The sequence below is a fragment of the Stenella coeruleoalba genome (assembly GCF_951394435.1).
Source record: "Stenella coeruleoalba genome assembly, chromosome: 13".
Lineage (NCBI taxonomy): Eukaryota > Metazoa > Chordata > Mammalia > Artiodactyla > Delphinidae > Stenella > Stenella coeruleoalba.
Window position 1 is genome coordinate 15,592,212 of NC_137159.1, and position 15,877 is coordinate 15,608,088.

Below are 15,877 nucleotides of genomic sequence, written 5' to 3' on the forward strand. Positions count from 1 at the left end.
CTTTAAAAAGTTGTATATGCCCCAAGGACTACAGACGTTCAGGCTGGATACCTAGGTGTTGGGGATGACCCTTAAAGGATACTTGCAGTGCGTATGAGTCACACTCAAAAGCAGTTAGAATGTATGATCCTTGCATTCAACTTGTTTTGCTATCAACAAAGCAAAACCCCCTATTTCTTTAGTCATGCATGTTAATCAGCCTGGTTATACTGTACATATCTGTAAACAACTTTAGATCTTTTTTTTGGAATGAGATAGGACATTTTAAAAAACCAAAACAATCTATTAATATTTAGCAAAGATAATGACCTCTGAGATTCCATAAAATGTTCATGTCATATATATTTTAAATATATCAAAAATACCTTTTAAGTTACAGCAAGATTTGCTAATAGACCTTTGTCCATCTAGCAATCTATTTAAAGAGTGTTTTACAACTTAATCCTTACCTTTTAATATAAATGAAATTAGATCAATGCATTATTAGGCACGTTATGGCACTATACCTTGAAACATGCTCTATAGCATCCTGGAAGAACACCAGCTTTACTTCTTTGGGATTTGTAAGGTTATAATCATCAAGATAGTCCTGTAGAACATTTGCGATTTTCTCCATATCAGGCATGTCATCATAAATCCGGTCAGTCTTATCTGCTCCAAACTAGATGATTTATTGGAGAAGAACCAAGTTGGATCAATTCTGATATATAAATGTATATAATATACATAACCTTAGGAGGGAACATTATTTTATCTATATTTTTATTTAATCATTTGCTTATATATGCTAACAGGGCTTTAAAACCAAGGAAATCAGTTTAAAGAAACTCAGACGTTCATGGCTAACTGAAAAATTCATTTAATTCAACCTCTTCAAGTGGTACATTGGAATTTCAATGATCTTCGCAATAAAACTCACACAGAAGCTCAGAAATGATTTGAAATTTTTTCTCACTTTAACTGACTCTGGTTTCATACTTTTGCTCTTAAGCTGTTGACATCAGAAAAGCAAAATTGTTTAAAATTATGTATGGCAGATTGTGTTATAAAAAGTTATGCCAGAACTATACATAGTTTTTACACAGCAGTCATTTAATTAAATAAATCATTGAGCATGATATTTGGCGTAAACCATAGGCAACTGAGTGTCCGTTTGGACCTATTGATAATTTCTTGTCTTTGCCGTAGCAACTGCCCTAGGGACATTTTCTTTTGGAACCGTTGACTAAAATACATATAGGCAATGGAAGAAGAGTCCAACTACTCTTTTTGCTTTGCTTCATTTCCCCATTTGATAATAATATCGTTAGAAACACACAGGAAATATAATCACCACCTGAAAATAAACTTCGGATTTTGATTTTAAGAATACATTTAAATAGACATATTTCGCAGCAAGATCTTTTTTTGACCCACCTCCTAGAATATTGAAATAAAAACAAAAATAAATAAATGGGACCTAATTAGACTTAAAAGGTTTTGCACAGCAAGGGAAATCATAAACAAGACCAAAAGACAACCCTCAGAATGGGAGAAAATATTTGCAAACAAAGCAACTGACAAAGGATTAACCTCCCAAATATACAAGCAGCTCATGCAGCACAATAACAAAAAAACAAACAACCCAATCCAAAAATGGGCAGAAGACCTAAATAGACATTTCTTCAAAGAAGACATACAGATGGCCAACAAACACATGAAAACACATGAAAAGCTGCTCAACCTCACTCATTATTAGAGAAAGGCAAATCAAAACTACAATGAGGTATCACCTCACACCAGTTAGAATGGGCATCATCAGAAAATCTACAAACAATAAATGCCAGAGAGGGTGTGGAGAAAAGGGAACCCTCTTGCACTGTTGCTGGGAATGTAAATTGATACAGCCACTATGGAGAACAGTATGGAGGTTCCTTAAAAAACTAAAAATAGAATTACCATATGATCCAGCAATCCCACTACTGGGCATATACCCTGAGAAAACCATAATTAAACAAGAGTCATGTACCACAATTTTCATTGCAGCACTATTTACATTAGCCAGGACATGGAAGCAACCTAGATGTCCATTTACAGATGAATGGATAAAAAAGATGTGGTACATATATGCAATGGAGTATTACTCAGCTATTAAAAGGAACAAAATTGGGTCATTTGTAGAGATGTGGATGGACCTAGAGACTGTCATACAGAGTGAAGTAAGTCAGAAAGAAAAACAAATATCATATATTAATGCATATATGTGGGATCTAGAAAAATGGTATAGAAGATCTTATTTGCAAAGCAGAAATAGAGACACAGACATAGAGAACAAATGTATGGATACTAAGAGGGAAAAGGGGGGCAGGTGGGGGGAATTGGGAGATTGGGATTGACACATATACACTATTGATACTATGTATAAAATAGACAACTAATGAGAACGTACTGTATAGCACAGGGAACTTTACTTAATGCACTGTGGTGACCTAAATGGGAAGGAAATCCAAAAAAGAGGGAATATATGTATATATATAGCTGATTCATTTTGCTTTACAGTAAAAACTAACACAACATTGTAAAGCAACTATACTCCAATAAAAATTAATTAAAAAATAGATATATTTCATACAAATAAATTGTTTAGTAATTTTTTTTAGTTGTCAGGGGTTATCAGGGTGGTGAGGTATTGCATATGTGTATGATATAAAGATGAGTCCATTCATTTGTTTAAACAGCATTGATTGAGAGCCTGCTATATACTTAGCTCTGTGCAGGAAACTAGGGATTTAGGGTGAACAAAACAAACATGGCCCTTGCCCTCTCAGGGACAGTAGGAATGTTGTACCCAAACAAGAGTCAACTTGGTAAAACAAGACAGCTATCTGTCAACATAGGTAGGGTGGTTAGACGGAAGTCTTCTAACATAGAATAATGTTACTCATCTAGAATAAGTCTATTCTAGGTAGGTCTAGAGGGTAAAATTAGGGCCTATGTGTAGATGTTGTTGGGGGGACAGACTTAAGGAACTTAGTACAAGGAAAATTTTGGTACTAATTAGAGCTACCCTGAAATGAAGAAGGCAGAACTGCTAACTAATTAGCTTCCCATAACTGGAAACCTCTGAGCAGAGGCTGAAGAACTACACAGGATTCTAGGAAAGGAATTGGAGTCCTGAGTTAAGAGACTAAATCTCTTTGCTTCCTTCCAAATCGAATACCTGATGGGTTTCGGATTCAAACTAATATTAAAATGAATGTAACTAGATCAGAAGTCAGCAATCTTTTTCTCTCAAGGGACATATAGTAAATATTTTAGGCTTTGCAGGTCGTATAGCCTGTGTTGCTACTACTCCACTCTGCCTAGTCATTAGAAAGCAGTCATATACATAGTACAGTCAAATGGGCTGTGGCTGAGTCCCTATAGAACTCCATTTACAAAAATGGGCGGTGGGTGGATTTGGACTATGGACCATAGCTTGCTGACCCCTGGTCTAGATCTCTAATCTTCACATGTGCAAAGCTCTTATAGAATATGAACTTGAAGTAGAAAATAGTAAATGTTTTATAGCCTTCAAATGTAGCCGTCAATACAACATACTTACCTTAATGAAATCTCCAAATATGATGGGCTTAGTCAAAAAATATTCCAGGCCTATTGCAATTCCAAAATGTTTGTCTATTCAAAAAACAAAATCAATTCTTAGTATAACAATAAGCTTGAATGCAGGATATTAATAATAAGATACACAGAATAATAACCCCTGTTACTTTATTTAGAAGCCTAATTGGTACACATGAAACTGAGGGAAAGCCATGTTAATGCCATACCACTTTAGTCTGGTTGATAATCCCCCAGATTTAAGATTAAGAATATTTACTATTAGTAAACATTTTATTAAATAACAGATATTGAACACATATTAATAAATAAGAAATACTTTAGAAATATCCTGGTTTCTTATCCAACAAAATGCTATTTTTTTTCCTACTTTCCCTCCTCTACTTAAAATGCTATACTGAATTAAGAATATTAACCCTTCCTGAATTTCAATGAAATGATTTTCATAATATTTCATATATTGTTATATATTTGGGTCATATATAAATATATGAAGAAAAAACCTTTTACTCATGAATGCTTACAATTCATTTTGCTCATTTTAGAAACCAAATTGTGTCTCCCTGGTAGTCTAATGGCTAAGATTAGAAACCAAATTGTTTTTCTACTAAAAAAACCTAGCTAAATAAAGATTGATATAAAGATTGATATTTACTGGCCATTTCTGTCAAAATAGCATGGAAATAGTGCTTATCTTCATTATTAATCAAACGGTCATGGAAGACTCTTTGACATTCATGGCAAAAAAGTCTAAATATCTGTATCTCTTCTCTTATTGTTCCTGGATCACATTGAAGGATACCTGTTTTTTAAGAAAAGGAGAAAAGAAGAAAAATTCTACAATTGTGGAATATCTAGTAGTTTAATTAAGGAGGAAATCCTTAAGTCCAACTTTATCCCCACACTACCAGAAATGGATGGTTCCCCAGTGGATATACACATATAATAATGGTGAGCTCATTTTTTGAAAGCAAAACTGGGGACACATTAGCGGTGAAAATGGGGAGGGTAGCAGAAGGGGGATATGGGGCCTAAAGAGAATTATTTTTTAAGTTGTGAGGTATTATATAGCAGGGTCTTATGCTGTTAACGAATGATCTGATAGAAGAGGAAGCATTGACAATGCAGAAGGGAAGGGGGAATTATAAGAGCAAAATCCTTGAGTCGGCAGGAGGGGATGCGATTCAATACTGGGGTGGGGGGGACTATTGGCACATGTTAGGGGCAGGGACAGCTGAACCACTGCAGTGGGAGGGAAGGCAGATGCAGGATGTCTGGGAGATCTGGAAGAGGAGGACCTTCTGGTTTGATTGCTTCTATTTTTTTTCAGTGAAAAAGAAGACAGGCCACCAGCTGGGAGTGAGAAATGGGAGGGTGGTTTGAGGAAAGCTGTGAAGTAGCCAGTCTGGGGTGGGGGTGGAGGGTGACTTGAACAGGAACATTGTAATGGGATTTCCAGGCAAGTCTCAGACACCCATGTACACACACTTCTACTGAGAGATCTGGGGGTGAATGGAAATGGAAGGAGGGTGCAGGGCAGAGAATGAAGGTTCCATACACTACCTTGCACACATTTGGATAAATCCCTCAAGTTAAAGACATAATGAGACTTGGCTGGTGTAGGCAGAAGATCCACACTCATCCTGTTATAGATCTCAACTGAGGCTTCCACAATTTTGGATGCAGTTTGCTTTACAGCTGGTGGGAAGTCATTTAGGAAGCCACTTAAGATGGCCTAGAATCAGAAATGTAATATGAGAGGGTTAGATTTTTTTTTTAACCAAAATTTATCTTTCATATACTCCAGATCTGATGATACTTTTTCTAATAATAAGTAGAAAACCAAATTACAGTGCAAGGACATGTGGATGTTAAAACTCTTCTTTTCTAGATGTGGCACATGTATACAACGCTATATTACTCAGCCATAAAAAGGAATGAAATTGAGTTATTTGTAGAGATGTGGATGGACCTAGAGAGTGTCATACAGAGTGAAGTAAGTCAGAAAGAGAAAAGCAATTATCATATAATAACGCATATGTGTGGAATCTAGAAAAATGGTATAGATGATCTTATTTGCAAAGCAGAAAAAGAGACATAGACGTAGAGAATAAATGTATGGATACCAAGGGAGAAAGGGTGGGGGGAGGGAGGAATTGGGAGACTAGGATTGACACATATACATTATTGATACTATGTATAAAATAGACAACTGATTGGAACATACTGTATCGCACAGGGAACTCTACCTGATGCACTGTGGTAACCTAAATGGGAGGGAAGTCCAAAAGGGAGGGATGTATGTATGTGTATGGCAGATTCACTTTGTTGTGCAGTGGAGGCTAACACAACATTGTAAAGCAACCATATTCCAATAAAAATTAATTAAAGAAAAAACTCTTCTGGGGGAGGGATAAACTAGGTGTTTGGGATTAGCAGATACAAACTACTATATATAAAATAGACAAACAACAAGGTCGTAGTGGTTAGCACAGGGAACTATATTCAATATCCTGTAATAAACCGTAATGGAAAAGAATATGAAAAAGACTATATATATACCTATAACCGAATCACTTTGCTGTACACCTGAAACTAACACAACATTGTAAATCAACTACATTTCAATGAAGGAAACTCAAAACACAAAAAACAAAAACACCCTCTTCTTTCCATTTCAGAATATGTTCTCCAGAATGGACTCACTTCTGTCCTCTGTGACTGTCTGGTGCTGCCTGAGCAGCATTCACAGCTGACCAGTGGACTTACCGTGAGCCCACTCTCAAGTAATTAGACCTCATCTGGCTGTGGGTCCAGAGGGTCTTCACGGAGTGCTCACACTTATCTGGAAATGAGCTGAAGTCCTCTCTCTGATTCTTATGGGTGAATGACCAACAAATCTGTAGACTTTCACCCTCATGTATATTGAAAGTTCGACGTACTGACACCTGTGAACTCCCCACCCTTCCGCTTCCCTAGCTCAGTGTATGGCCCCACCCTCCACTCAGATCAGGAACTTGGAAGTCTCTTTTCTCTTCTTTTTAAAAAATTTATTTATTTATTATTGGCTGCATTGGGTCTTCGTTGCTGCGCGCGGGCTTTTCTCTGGTTGCGGCGAGTGGGGTCTACTCTTCGTTGCGGTGCGCGGGCTTCTCATTGCGGTGGCTTCTCTTGTTGTGGAGCACGGGCTCTAGGTGCGTGGGCTTCAGTAGTTGTGGCTTGCAGGCTCTAGAGCACAGGTTCAGTAGTTGTGGCACATGGGCTTCGTTGCTCCGCAGCATGTGGGATCTTCCTGGACCAGGGCTCGAACCAGTGTCCCCTGCATTGGCAGGTGGATTCTTAACCACTGTGTCACCAGGGAAGTCCTAGAAGTCTCTTTTGAAACCTGCCCTTCTTTGTCCCCCACAGTCGCTCTTGAATACATTTCTTGAATCTGCCTGCTTCCTTCTGTTCCCCTTGACGACACCCCATTCCAGCCCTCACTCCTTTTCATCTGGGCTTCCTCACTCCCTCCTTACTCCTTGGCCTCTCCATTCCCACTCATCTCCCTTCTGTTACCTTTAATCAGGGAAATAAGGCCCTGCACCCCCACCAGTGCATACTCTGCCCCTGCCCAGCCTCTTCTCCTTACCCTCTCTCCCCACCAGACGCTGTGTCAGCCTCCCTGGCCTTACTACCCATGCTCTCTTCCCCCCCAGGACCCATTCCCACAGGGCTCTCTGCTTCGCAGGGACTTTCTCATCCTTCATGTTGGATATTACATGTCCTTCAGAGAGGCCTTCCCTGACTACCCAATCTAAGATAAGTCCTCCCATCAGTCTCGCTTATGGCTCTCTGATCTTCTCATATATCACTTGCCACAAGCTGAGAGTACGTATTTATTAGCCTTCTAGCCCCAGTTGCTAGGGAAACTCATATTACATTTTTAAATAGATAAACTCCCATCACCATTAGCCTTGGAATTACTTATGGGAGAAGGCGCCAGAATGCATATCAAATGCTTGCAAGTCAGCCCTCGTGACTTTAGATTTGGGGTTCATATATGACATAGTTTGAAATAAATCAAAGTATTTGTTTTCAATGAGCCTTCTGTTGAACATTATTTGTAAAAGCAGTTTGTGAGGACTATCTTTTTGAGGTACTGTCCTGACGAGCCCCCAACATGAATGTAACATTCTCCTTTTTGGACCTCATGTTGAGTAGGACCATCCTAATACGACAAAAATAAAAATCCCAGTCTGTTTATTCTCCATCACACAAATACTAACACAGTTTACATCTATATCTATCTAATATATAGTATAGTTACATATATATAAATACTGTCATATATATATACAAAACAACAAATTTACTTTAACTTATTGATTTTGCTTTTTTCAATTCTTGGTAATCCCCAAGTTCTTTCTCCTCCATACGATAAGGACAGGAAAGGTGGGCTGTGAACTCTGCTTAGATGGGCTGTGATTAAAAAGAAAGTTTGGGGGCTTCCCTGGTGGCACAGTGGTTGACAGTCCGCATGGCGATGCAGGGGACACGGGTTCGTGCCCCGGTCCGGGAAGATCCCACATGCCGCGGAGCGGCTGGGCCCGTGAGCCATGGCCACTGAGCCTGCGCGTCCAGAGCCAGTGCTCCACCACAGGAGAGGCCACAACAGTGAGAGGCCCGCGTACCGCAAAAAAAAAAAAAAAAAAAAAAAAGTTTGGGATCCAAGGCCTTTTTTTCTACAGACAAAATCTCCAGTCTGTTCTGCTAATGAGAAAAATATACTTCCCACCTGAATGCAGTCCAACCCAGAATCTCTCAGTTTTGCTGCATTTCATTTCTATTACCACCCACGGCTAGGGTGAGTTTTAAATGATAGCCTCTAAGTTACAGTGGGAAAAAGCAGTTCCTGCCTGTTTTCATCTGTAACGTGTTTGCTGGCTGATGTTCCTGTAAGTGACACATTTCCGTAGATGTGATTCCCACAGGCAGAGGGAGGAGGCTGAAGGTTGGGATCACTTTCATTTCCAGGAGCTCAGACTCTACCTTCTTCCTCCCACCCAAAAAAATATTTTGGAATCATTAAGAATGACATTTTGTTGTTGTTGTTAGGGTAACTTTGAATTTGCTTGAATTTGTTCAAATGTAAAATAATTTGCGAATTTAGTACCTTATCATCAGGCATAAGTTACTTGGGACACCCCCTCATCACTGATCACATCACAAAGTGTGTCAGGATACCATGGTGGGAATCACTCACTTCAAACTTTAGAATATACACATAAAGGTTCTCAACAAAAGGTAGGATTTAAAAAAGTCTAATACTTGTGTTGGTCCCCGTTACCCACTTCCTGTCATGTTCTGTACTTGCTACTTAATTATGGTAGATAAGCTCCCATCCTTTCCTATTCTAAAGTACTCTCTAAAAGTTTTCCGAAATGTGGCAGTTCTTATGTATCCTTTTGGCATTAGCTCCTAAACAGCTTATTGGAACGACTTCAAATTTATTAAAAATAATTTCCCATGGATGTAATTTCAATATGAAAACCACTTTCCAGCTGACTGTTGTGTATGTACTGGTTCTGGTCCTTTCTCTCCTCTAAGAAGACCCCATTGGAAGGAGAGGCTGATGCAGGTAAATGCAGAGGCTCACTTTATGCCTGTATCACTGCCTCTTTGGCTCCTGGGTGATTGCAACCAAAGCCAGTTTCTTCAGACCAGTCACCTGTCTCATCCTACCTGGATGCACACATTACCACTTCCTGCCTCTGTGACCACATTCACCTGTGTGTTTCTGTCCACCCCTGTCAATTCCACCTTGTAGGACTCAGCTCACTGGCTGTCTCCTCTGAGCGTCTTTGCTGGTTGGTATGACATACTCGCTCTGGTCATGCTGCTTCGTGGTCTCGCATCATTCTACTTAGGTTAATGCCTTGCACTTTCTGAACCCTTCTGCTGATCCCTTACAGGGCAGACACAGTTATTTCCCCCAGTTAAAGGACGAGGAAGTGGTCCCCTGGGGAAGTTTGTGCAGATGGAAGAAATAAGCGTGGTTGTTTCTGCTGTGGGGGTGGTGGCAGCAGGGATGATAAATTCTGGGTTGATGTGTTGAGCCTGAGCCCGCTGGGTTATCAGGGGTGGTGTCTGCTGGGCAAGTGGACATAGACATGGCGATCAGCGAGGAGACGAGCACAGAGGCCGGGGCTGGGTAGGGATGAGATCTGCTGAGAGTCAAGGGCCTGGGACATAGCCTTCTTTAGAGGTAGGGGCAGTGTTCTGACCAGCTTTCTGCATTCCTAAAACTACCTCTGAGACCACAAACGCAGAAGGCCATGATGCAAATGCCTATCAGCTACTGCCCAGATGCCCCTGTGCTTACCTGGTTTCTGCTGAGGAAATGATGGATGGGCTCCCTAGAAACGGACTGTTCTGTGTGAATCTTGGAACAAATAAGTTTTCTTTTCCCCTCTTGCCCAAGTTGGAATCCAGCCTCACCTGAAAAATCTGTTTCAGACTGTGCTCTGAGGGCATCGGGAGACAGAACATGCTGAAGTGTCGGATGAAGCGGGCGGTCACGGGGTTGCGGCCACCACCTGGAGGTGCGCACGCTGATACAATCGTTACATCCTGTATGGAGAGAAATCCACTCGGGTCACCCAGCAAAGAAGGACATGCAATGTGCCCATCCCAACAGTAGGACTCAACCAACAGTTTTGGAGGACCTACCCTAGGACAGCATTGTGTTATATTTTCCAACACATTATCTGACTTAATTCTCACAACCACCTCAGGAGATCACTGTTGTTATCTCCGGTTTGTAGATGAAAAAATCAAGGCCCTGGTTGATAAATAAGTTACTCAAGGTTACTTAGCTAACTCATCTATCTTGTATAAATACTCCTATGTAAAAATCTAATCTTAAAAAATTGTAAGAATTTGTACCTTAGGTTAAAATATATTTAATAAATACTAAGTATAGTCAGTTCTTGTTTTTTGTGGTAGCTGTGTTCTATAAAATTGCCAGGAACACTGAATTAATGCACCCTGAACCATTGCTCCTAGGGGAAATACAGGGCTAGGTTCCTTTGAGCCTCTGGTCATAACATGTTCTACTGGTCAATACATGATACTGTAGGTGCTTCTGGCCTTGCCTCCTCTCTAGTCCATACCTTCCCTGCAGCCAAGGGGATCTTTCTACAATGTTTCCTTCAGAGGCTCCTAATCACATTCCTCATCATGGCACCATGGCCCCCTGGGCTGACCTTTGCATGTCCTGCTGCTTTGCTGCTCACATTCCACACCCCCATGGTGTCTCACATTACTTGCTTTGAGATGTAAATAACTCCCTTTCCTTGCTTTGCCCTGCCCTGCCTGCAAAATCCTGTTCTGACATCACCTCTTCTGGGAAGGATTCTCTCATCATCAACCCAGTGCCCACCCCTGCTCCCCTCCAGTCTCTTTCCACTTATCAACCTACATTATAAACACATGTTCAGCCATCCTCCAAAGCTGAGCCCTCCAGGAGGCCGGGGCTGTCTCAGTTGTCTATAAATCTCATGAATCAAGCATGGCGAGAAGCCAATACAGACTGAATGAATTGAGTTACACACAAGAAATGCAGAGGCCATATGTCATGGGCTGAATTATGTGTCCTTCTCTGCCTCCTCTTGGCCAATCATGTGTTGAAGCCCTAACTCCCCGTAACCCACAATGTGACTGTATTTGGAGGTAGGGTATTTAAAGAGGTAATTTAGTTAAGATGAGGTCACTATGGTGGGTCCTAATCCAATATGACTGGTGTCCTTACAAGAAGAGACAGTTTGGACATGGATACAGGGAGAAAATCATAAGAAGACATAGGGAGAACACGGCCATCTATAAGCCAAGGAGAGAGGCCTCAGAATAAACCAACCCTACTGACATCTTGATCTTGGACTTCCGCCTTCTAGAACTGTGAGAAAATAAATTTCTATAGTTTGAGTCACCCAGTCTGTTGTACTTTGTTATGGCAACCCTAGCAAATGAATACACCATATTTCACTGCCATTTAAACTGAAACATGCAAAGTAATTTAAAACCTAAAGTAACCTGTATGTCTTTCCAAAAGAGTTTGTTTCTGTCATAAAATCCACCAAAATCTTGATATTGCCGAAGTAATTCAATGGGAGGCTGAGAGCCATAGTGATCCAGTCTGGGCATGTTTAAATCGTCAACAAAAATCACAATTCGTTTGTTTCCTGGTGCTCCTAGGAAACAACATGAATTTAAGAATTATTATTTGCCCTTGGTAAACGTAAGACGAGACTTAGGTAAGGTTTTGGACTCAGTGAACACCGTGCAGGTCATAATGAGCTCAGTTTTCTACAGAGTGAGAAGGGTCCCAGCAGAGTCTTGTCTTGAGGACGAGAGATCTCCCTCTGGCCCCATCCAGGCTCCGACACGAAGCTGTGGATCTTAGCACTTCAGTTGACCTTCCTCAATCCCAGCCACTCCCACTGCCCTCACCAACTGTGTGGCCTGGGCCTGGGGTGAGTAAAGTCATTTCCTTTTCACAGGAGGAAGCAGAAGAATCCCAAAAGTTTCCTTACATAAATGCCATCCCACCACCCCCTACAGGGAAAACAGGACAGGATATTCAAAACATCCTTATTACATCAAAGGGAAATCCAGTGCAGTGGAGCTGTACAATGGCATATTTAACTTAAAGAAAGTCAATATATACATTCAGAAGAAAAAAAAGAGTGATAACACAGAAGAGAAAATAACTTAAGAAGAGGAAGTGACTCCACTATGCTGGCATCCAGCATGTGACAATTCCAAAGAAAATGAGGCAAACTCAGTGCCCCACTTCATCTTCTGGCCTCTGGAAGCCAAGCAGCAGGTCAGGGGTGGGGAGGCATGCTACGAGTACCATTCATAAAAATTTGGGGCCCCCACCAGAAAGACTGGCTTCCTTTGCCCTGTGCCTACCTGAGCAGGAAAAGGGTAACAGAGAGGGGCTAGGAAAGCAGCTGGCATGACAGGGCCTGTGAGATGATAGACAATGTGGAAGGTAGCTGGGCCTGAGCTCTGCCTAGTGCTCCACCCAGGAGGGCTGTGGGCTGGGCAAGTGGACCCCAGCAGCAGGAGGCTGCAGGATGTGCCACTGGAGGGTGGGACAAAGTGGGGCTGAGACCGTGATTCCCAACATCAGGGAACCTTCCAGTGGGAAGGTCAATGCTTGGCCTGTGCACAATTCTTCTGGGAGGCCCTGAGAAAACCTGCTCCTGGAAGCCTGCCACGCTGAAAGCGTGGACAACCATCAGGCCAACAGAGAAGCAGGGGCAATCCACAGAGGCCCACCTAAACTTCAGTTAGGGAGAACCCTGTCCTTCCCTTCTCCTCCCATCCAGATACACTAGAGCCTCCTAGAGGGAAGGTGGGAAGAGTAAAAGAGCCCCCATACCCCTCCAGCACCTCCAGCCACAAACCTGGCTTACAGCAGAGGAGAGGAAGAGCTTTAAATTGGGTTTGGACTGATTAACAACAAGGTCATAATGTATAGCACAGGGAACTATATCAAATCTCCTGGGATAAACCATAATGGAAAAGAATATACGGAATCACTTTGCAGTACAGCAGAAATTAACACAACATTGTAAATCAACTATACTTCAAAAACAAAAAAAAGACAAAAATTAATTTTGGGGTTTGGATTGAAGCTTTACATTGGACCAGACTCAAAATTGCAAGTGACCAGAAGGTTATGGTATTTATCTAAGCGGTTAATAAGGCAGGGTGAGAGAGATCCCACAAAGCTTGGCGGAAAGCGCTGACTGAAGGAAACACCAAAACATTTTCACGCTTATTCCCTACTGAGTTCAGATAAGTCAGTGCACCAGACATAAAGAGTTTTTTTTTAATTTTTTTTTTTTAATTTTTGGCTGCATTGGGTCTTTGATGCTGTGCGCGGGCTTTCGTTAGTTGCTGCGAGCAGGGGCTACTCTTCGTTGCGGTGAACGGGCTTCTCATTGTGGTGGCCTCTCCTGCTGCAGAGCATGGGCTCCAGGCGCACAGGCTTCAGTAGCTGTGGCACGCGGGCTCAGTAGTTGTGGTTCGCGGGTCCCAGAGTGCACACTCAGCAGTCATGGCGCACGGACCTAGTTGCTCCACGGCATGTGGGATCCTCCCAGTTCTCAAACCCATGTCCCCTGCATTGGCAGGTGGACTCTTAACCACTGTGCCACCAGGGAAGCCCCTGTTTGTTTGTTTTAAATAAAGGGAAATCAATGCAGGTTTGAAAGCATGGCATGAGTGGAGAGAGGGAAAGCCTCGGAGAGGCAGAGATTGAAGATGCTCTGAGTTGAAGGTGATGATAGAAATAAACTACCTGCTTGCTAACAGTAAGATATCTAGATCTATACCCAGGAGAGAATACCATTAACAGAATTACCTTTACAAATAAATTAAGCAAAGAAAATATCCAATTGTAATTTTATTACATGCACGGTTTATGTGACTTATTAGCATTTAATAATTAATTTGTGTGAGACAAATGACAAGGATAATTCTTACCTAGAATATTTTTTCTTTTCCTTTCCAGTTTTGATTCAATGATCTCTTGTGTTCTTGCAGATGAAGTTTGAGCAGAAAAATTTAGATAAACAGGAACATAGCCAGCTGATTCTTGAATTCTATTTAGCAGTCCTTTTGTAATAACAGACTTTAAAATAAAAAAAATGTTAATTGATTTCTCATTCAATATAAAATCTTTCAATTGTCTATATCAGTAATATTCCAGAACAATGAGTAAGAAACAGGACAGAAAAGGACAGAGGTTAAAGCCAGATTGAAATATCTGCCTTTCTCTTCCTGGAGATTCCATTTAATGATATTTATCAGAGCCAAAGAAATATCCTAATCAGCTCTATCTCAGCAAAAGTTTTTATTTTAGGATCATACCAAAAGCCATCTTGGTTACTATCCAAGTCAATTTGATAGTAAGATTTAGAAACTCAGAAATAATTTAGAGGGGAAACAGTGAGTGTCTGTTTATATGGATTCCCCCCAAACCAAGAAGAAGACCAAACAATCAGCCTTTTCCTCTATACTCCACTTTTCCTAAACACCATCGCTGTGTCGGGTAGAAGTAAATGGGCAGGAGGGGACAGACTGACCTTCATCAATAGTCCATTGGGGACACAAACTGCCTTGACAAATTCCCACCTTAACCTGTGCAGTGGCAGCCCTAGAACTTCTAAAGGACACAACATAAAAGCCCCCAAACACAGAAGATTGGTCCACAGGGTTCTCTGGTTTATATATATTATTGACACCCAGGATTTATTCAGAAAGTGGCAAACTGTGCAGTCGATATAGATTCAGCACAGTCACATTCTTCCTGAAAAAATAATCAAAATTCAAAAGGAATTCCCCTGAGAAATAAGGTATTATTTACGGAGCTTACAATTCTAAGTTCACCATGCCCTTGTTTCGGACAGAACTTCTTGTTTGATGTAGGTTTCCTACCTTGCCAACTCCCGTTATTCCGGTAAACAGCACTGAATGCCTGACCGCCAGTAGTTTTTCCATTAGATACCCAAAGCGCACTGTGTCAGCTGTAGGGACAAGCATTTCAAAAAACGGAATATCTCGGCTGTACTTGAAGGTGGGTATGATTTGTTCCCAGGGATCCAGCCGTTTGGTGTCAAAGTCCATGTGAATGCTCCACAGATCACCAGAACTGGGAAGCTAGAGTATAAAATTAAACATCACTTTCAATAGGATTGACACATGGCAACAGAAATATTTACACAGAAACAAAGGCAGTCATGGAACATGGATGGATTTGGATTTTTGTTCCTTTGTGGAAAAGTAGTTGTTTAAGATCAGAGTCTAATTCTTTAAGCTTAATCATGCAATGCAGTACAGTAAAAACCTGATATATTGACTATATCAAAACCCCATATTAGAATTGTAAATCATTTTCAATTCAATCCAACATTCAGGGGCTTACTCCATGCCAAATACTGTGTTTGGTGTTAGGGGAAAATGCTGAATGAGACCCAACCTCTGCCTTCAATGACCTTGTAATCTACCTGGGGGACACAAGCACATTAGTTAATACTCATGGAGAAATAAGGGTTATAGTGGAGTTTAGTACACTCACAAAGGAGAGATGGCTCATTTCTACTTGCAGGAGAGTTATAGTTGTGGCTAGAGATTTAGGAGGGCTTCTAAGGGGTGGTGATGCTACAACTTAGATTTGAAGGACAAGCAAGAGTCAGTCTTTGTCCTTCAAGCAAGGTAAAGA

The 15,877-nt window shown here is 41.1% G+C and overlaps 1 protein-coding gene across 1 annotated transcript in view; it reads right to left on the minus strand.

The window, feature by feature from the left end:
• Nucleotides 1-15,877, minus strand: part of DNAH6 (dynein axonemal heavy chain 6) — a 288,563-nt gene that overhangs the window by 115,469 nt on the left and 157,217 nt on the right. The window contains exons 37-44 of the mRNA XM_079940119.1: nt 15,094-15,315; nt 14,140-14,287; nt 11,674-11,831; nt 10,081-10,212; nt 5,164-5,335; nt 4,256-4,402; nt 3,584-3,657; nt 507-661 (exon numbers count right to left, since the gene is read on the minus strand). Of these exons, the coding sequence (XP_079796245.1) occupies nt 507-661; nt 3,584-3,657; nt 4,256-4,402; nt 5,164-5,335; nt 10,081-10,212; nt 11,674-11,831; nt 14,140-14,287; nt 15,094-15,315 (1,208 nt within the window). The remainder of the gene's footprint in view (nt 1-506; nt 662-3,583; nt 3,658-4,255; nt 4,403-5,163; nt 5,336-10,080; nt 10,213-11,673; nt 11,832-14,139; nt 14,288-15,093; nt 15,316-15,877) is intronic.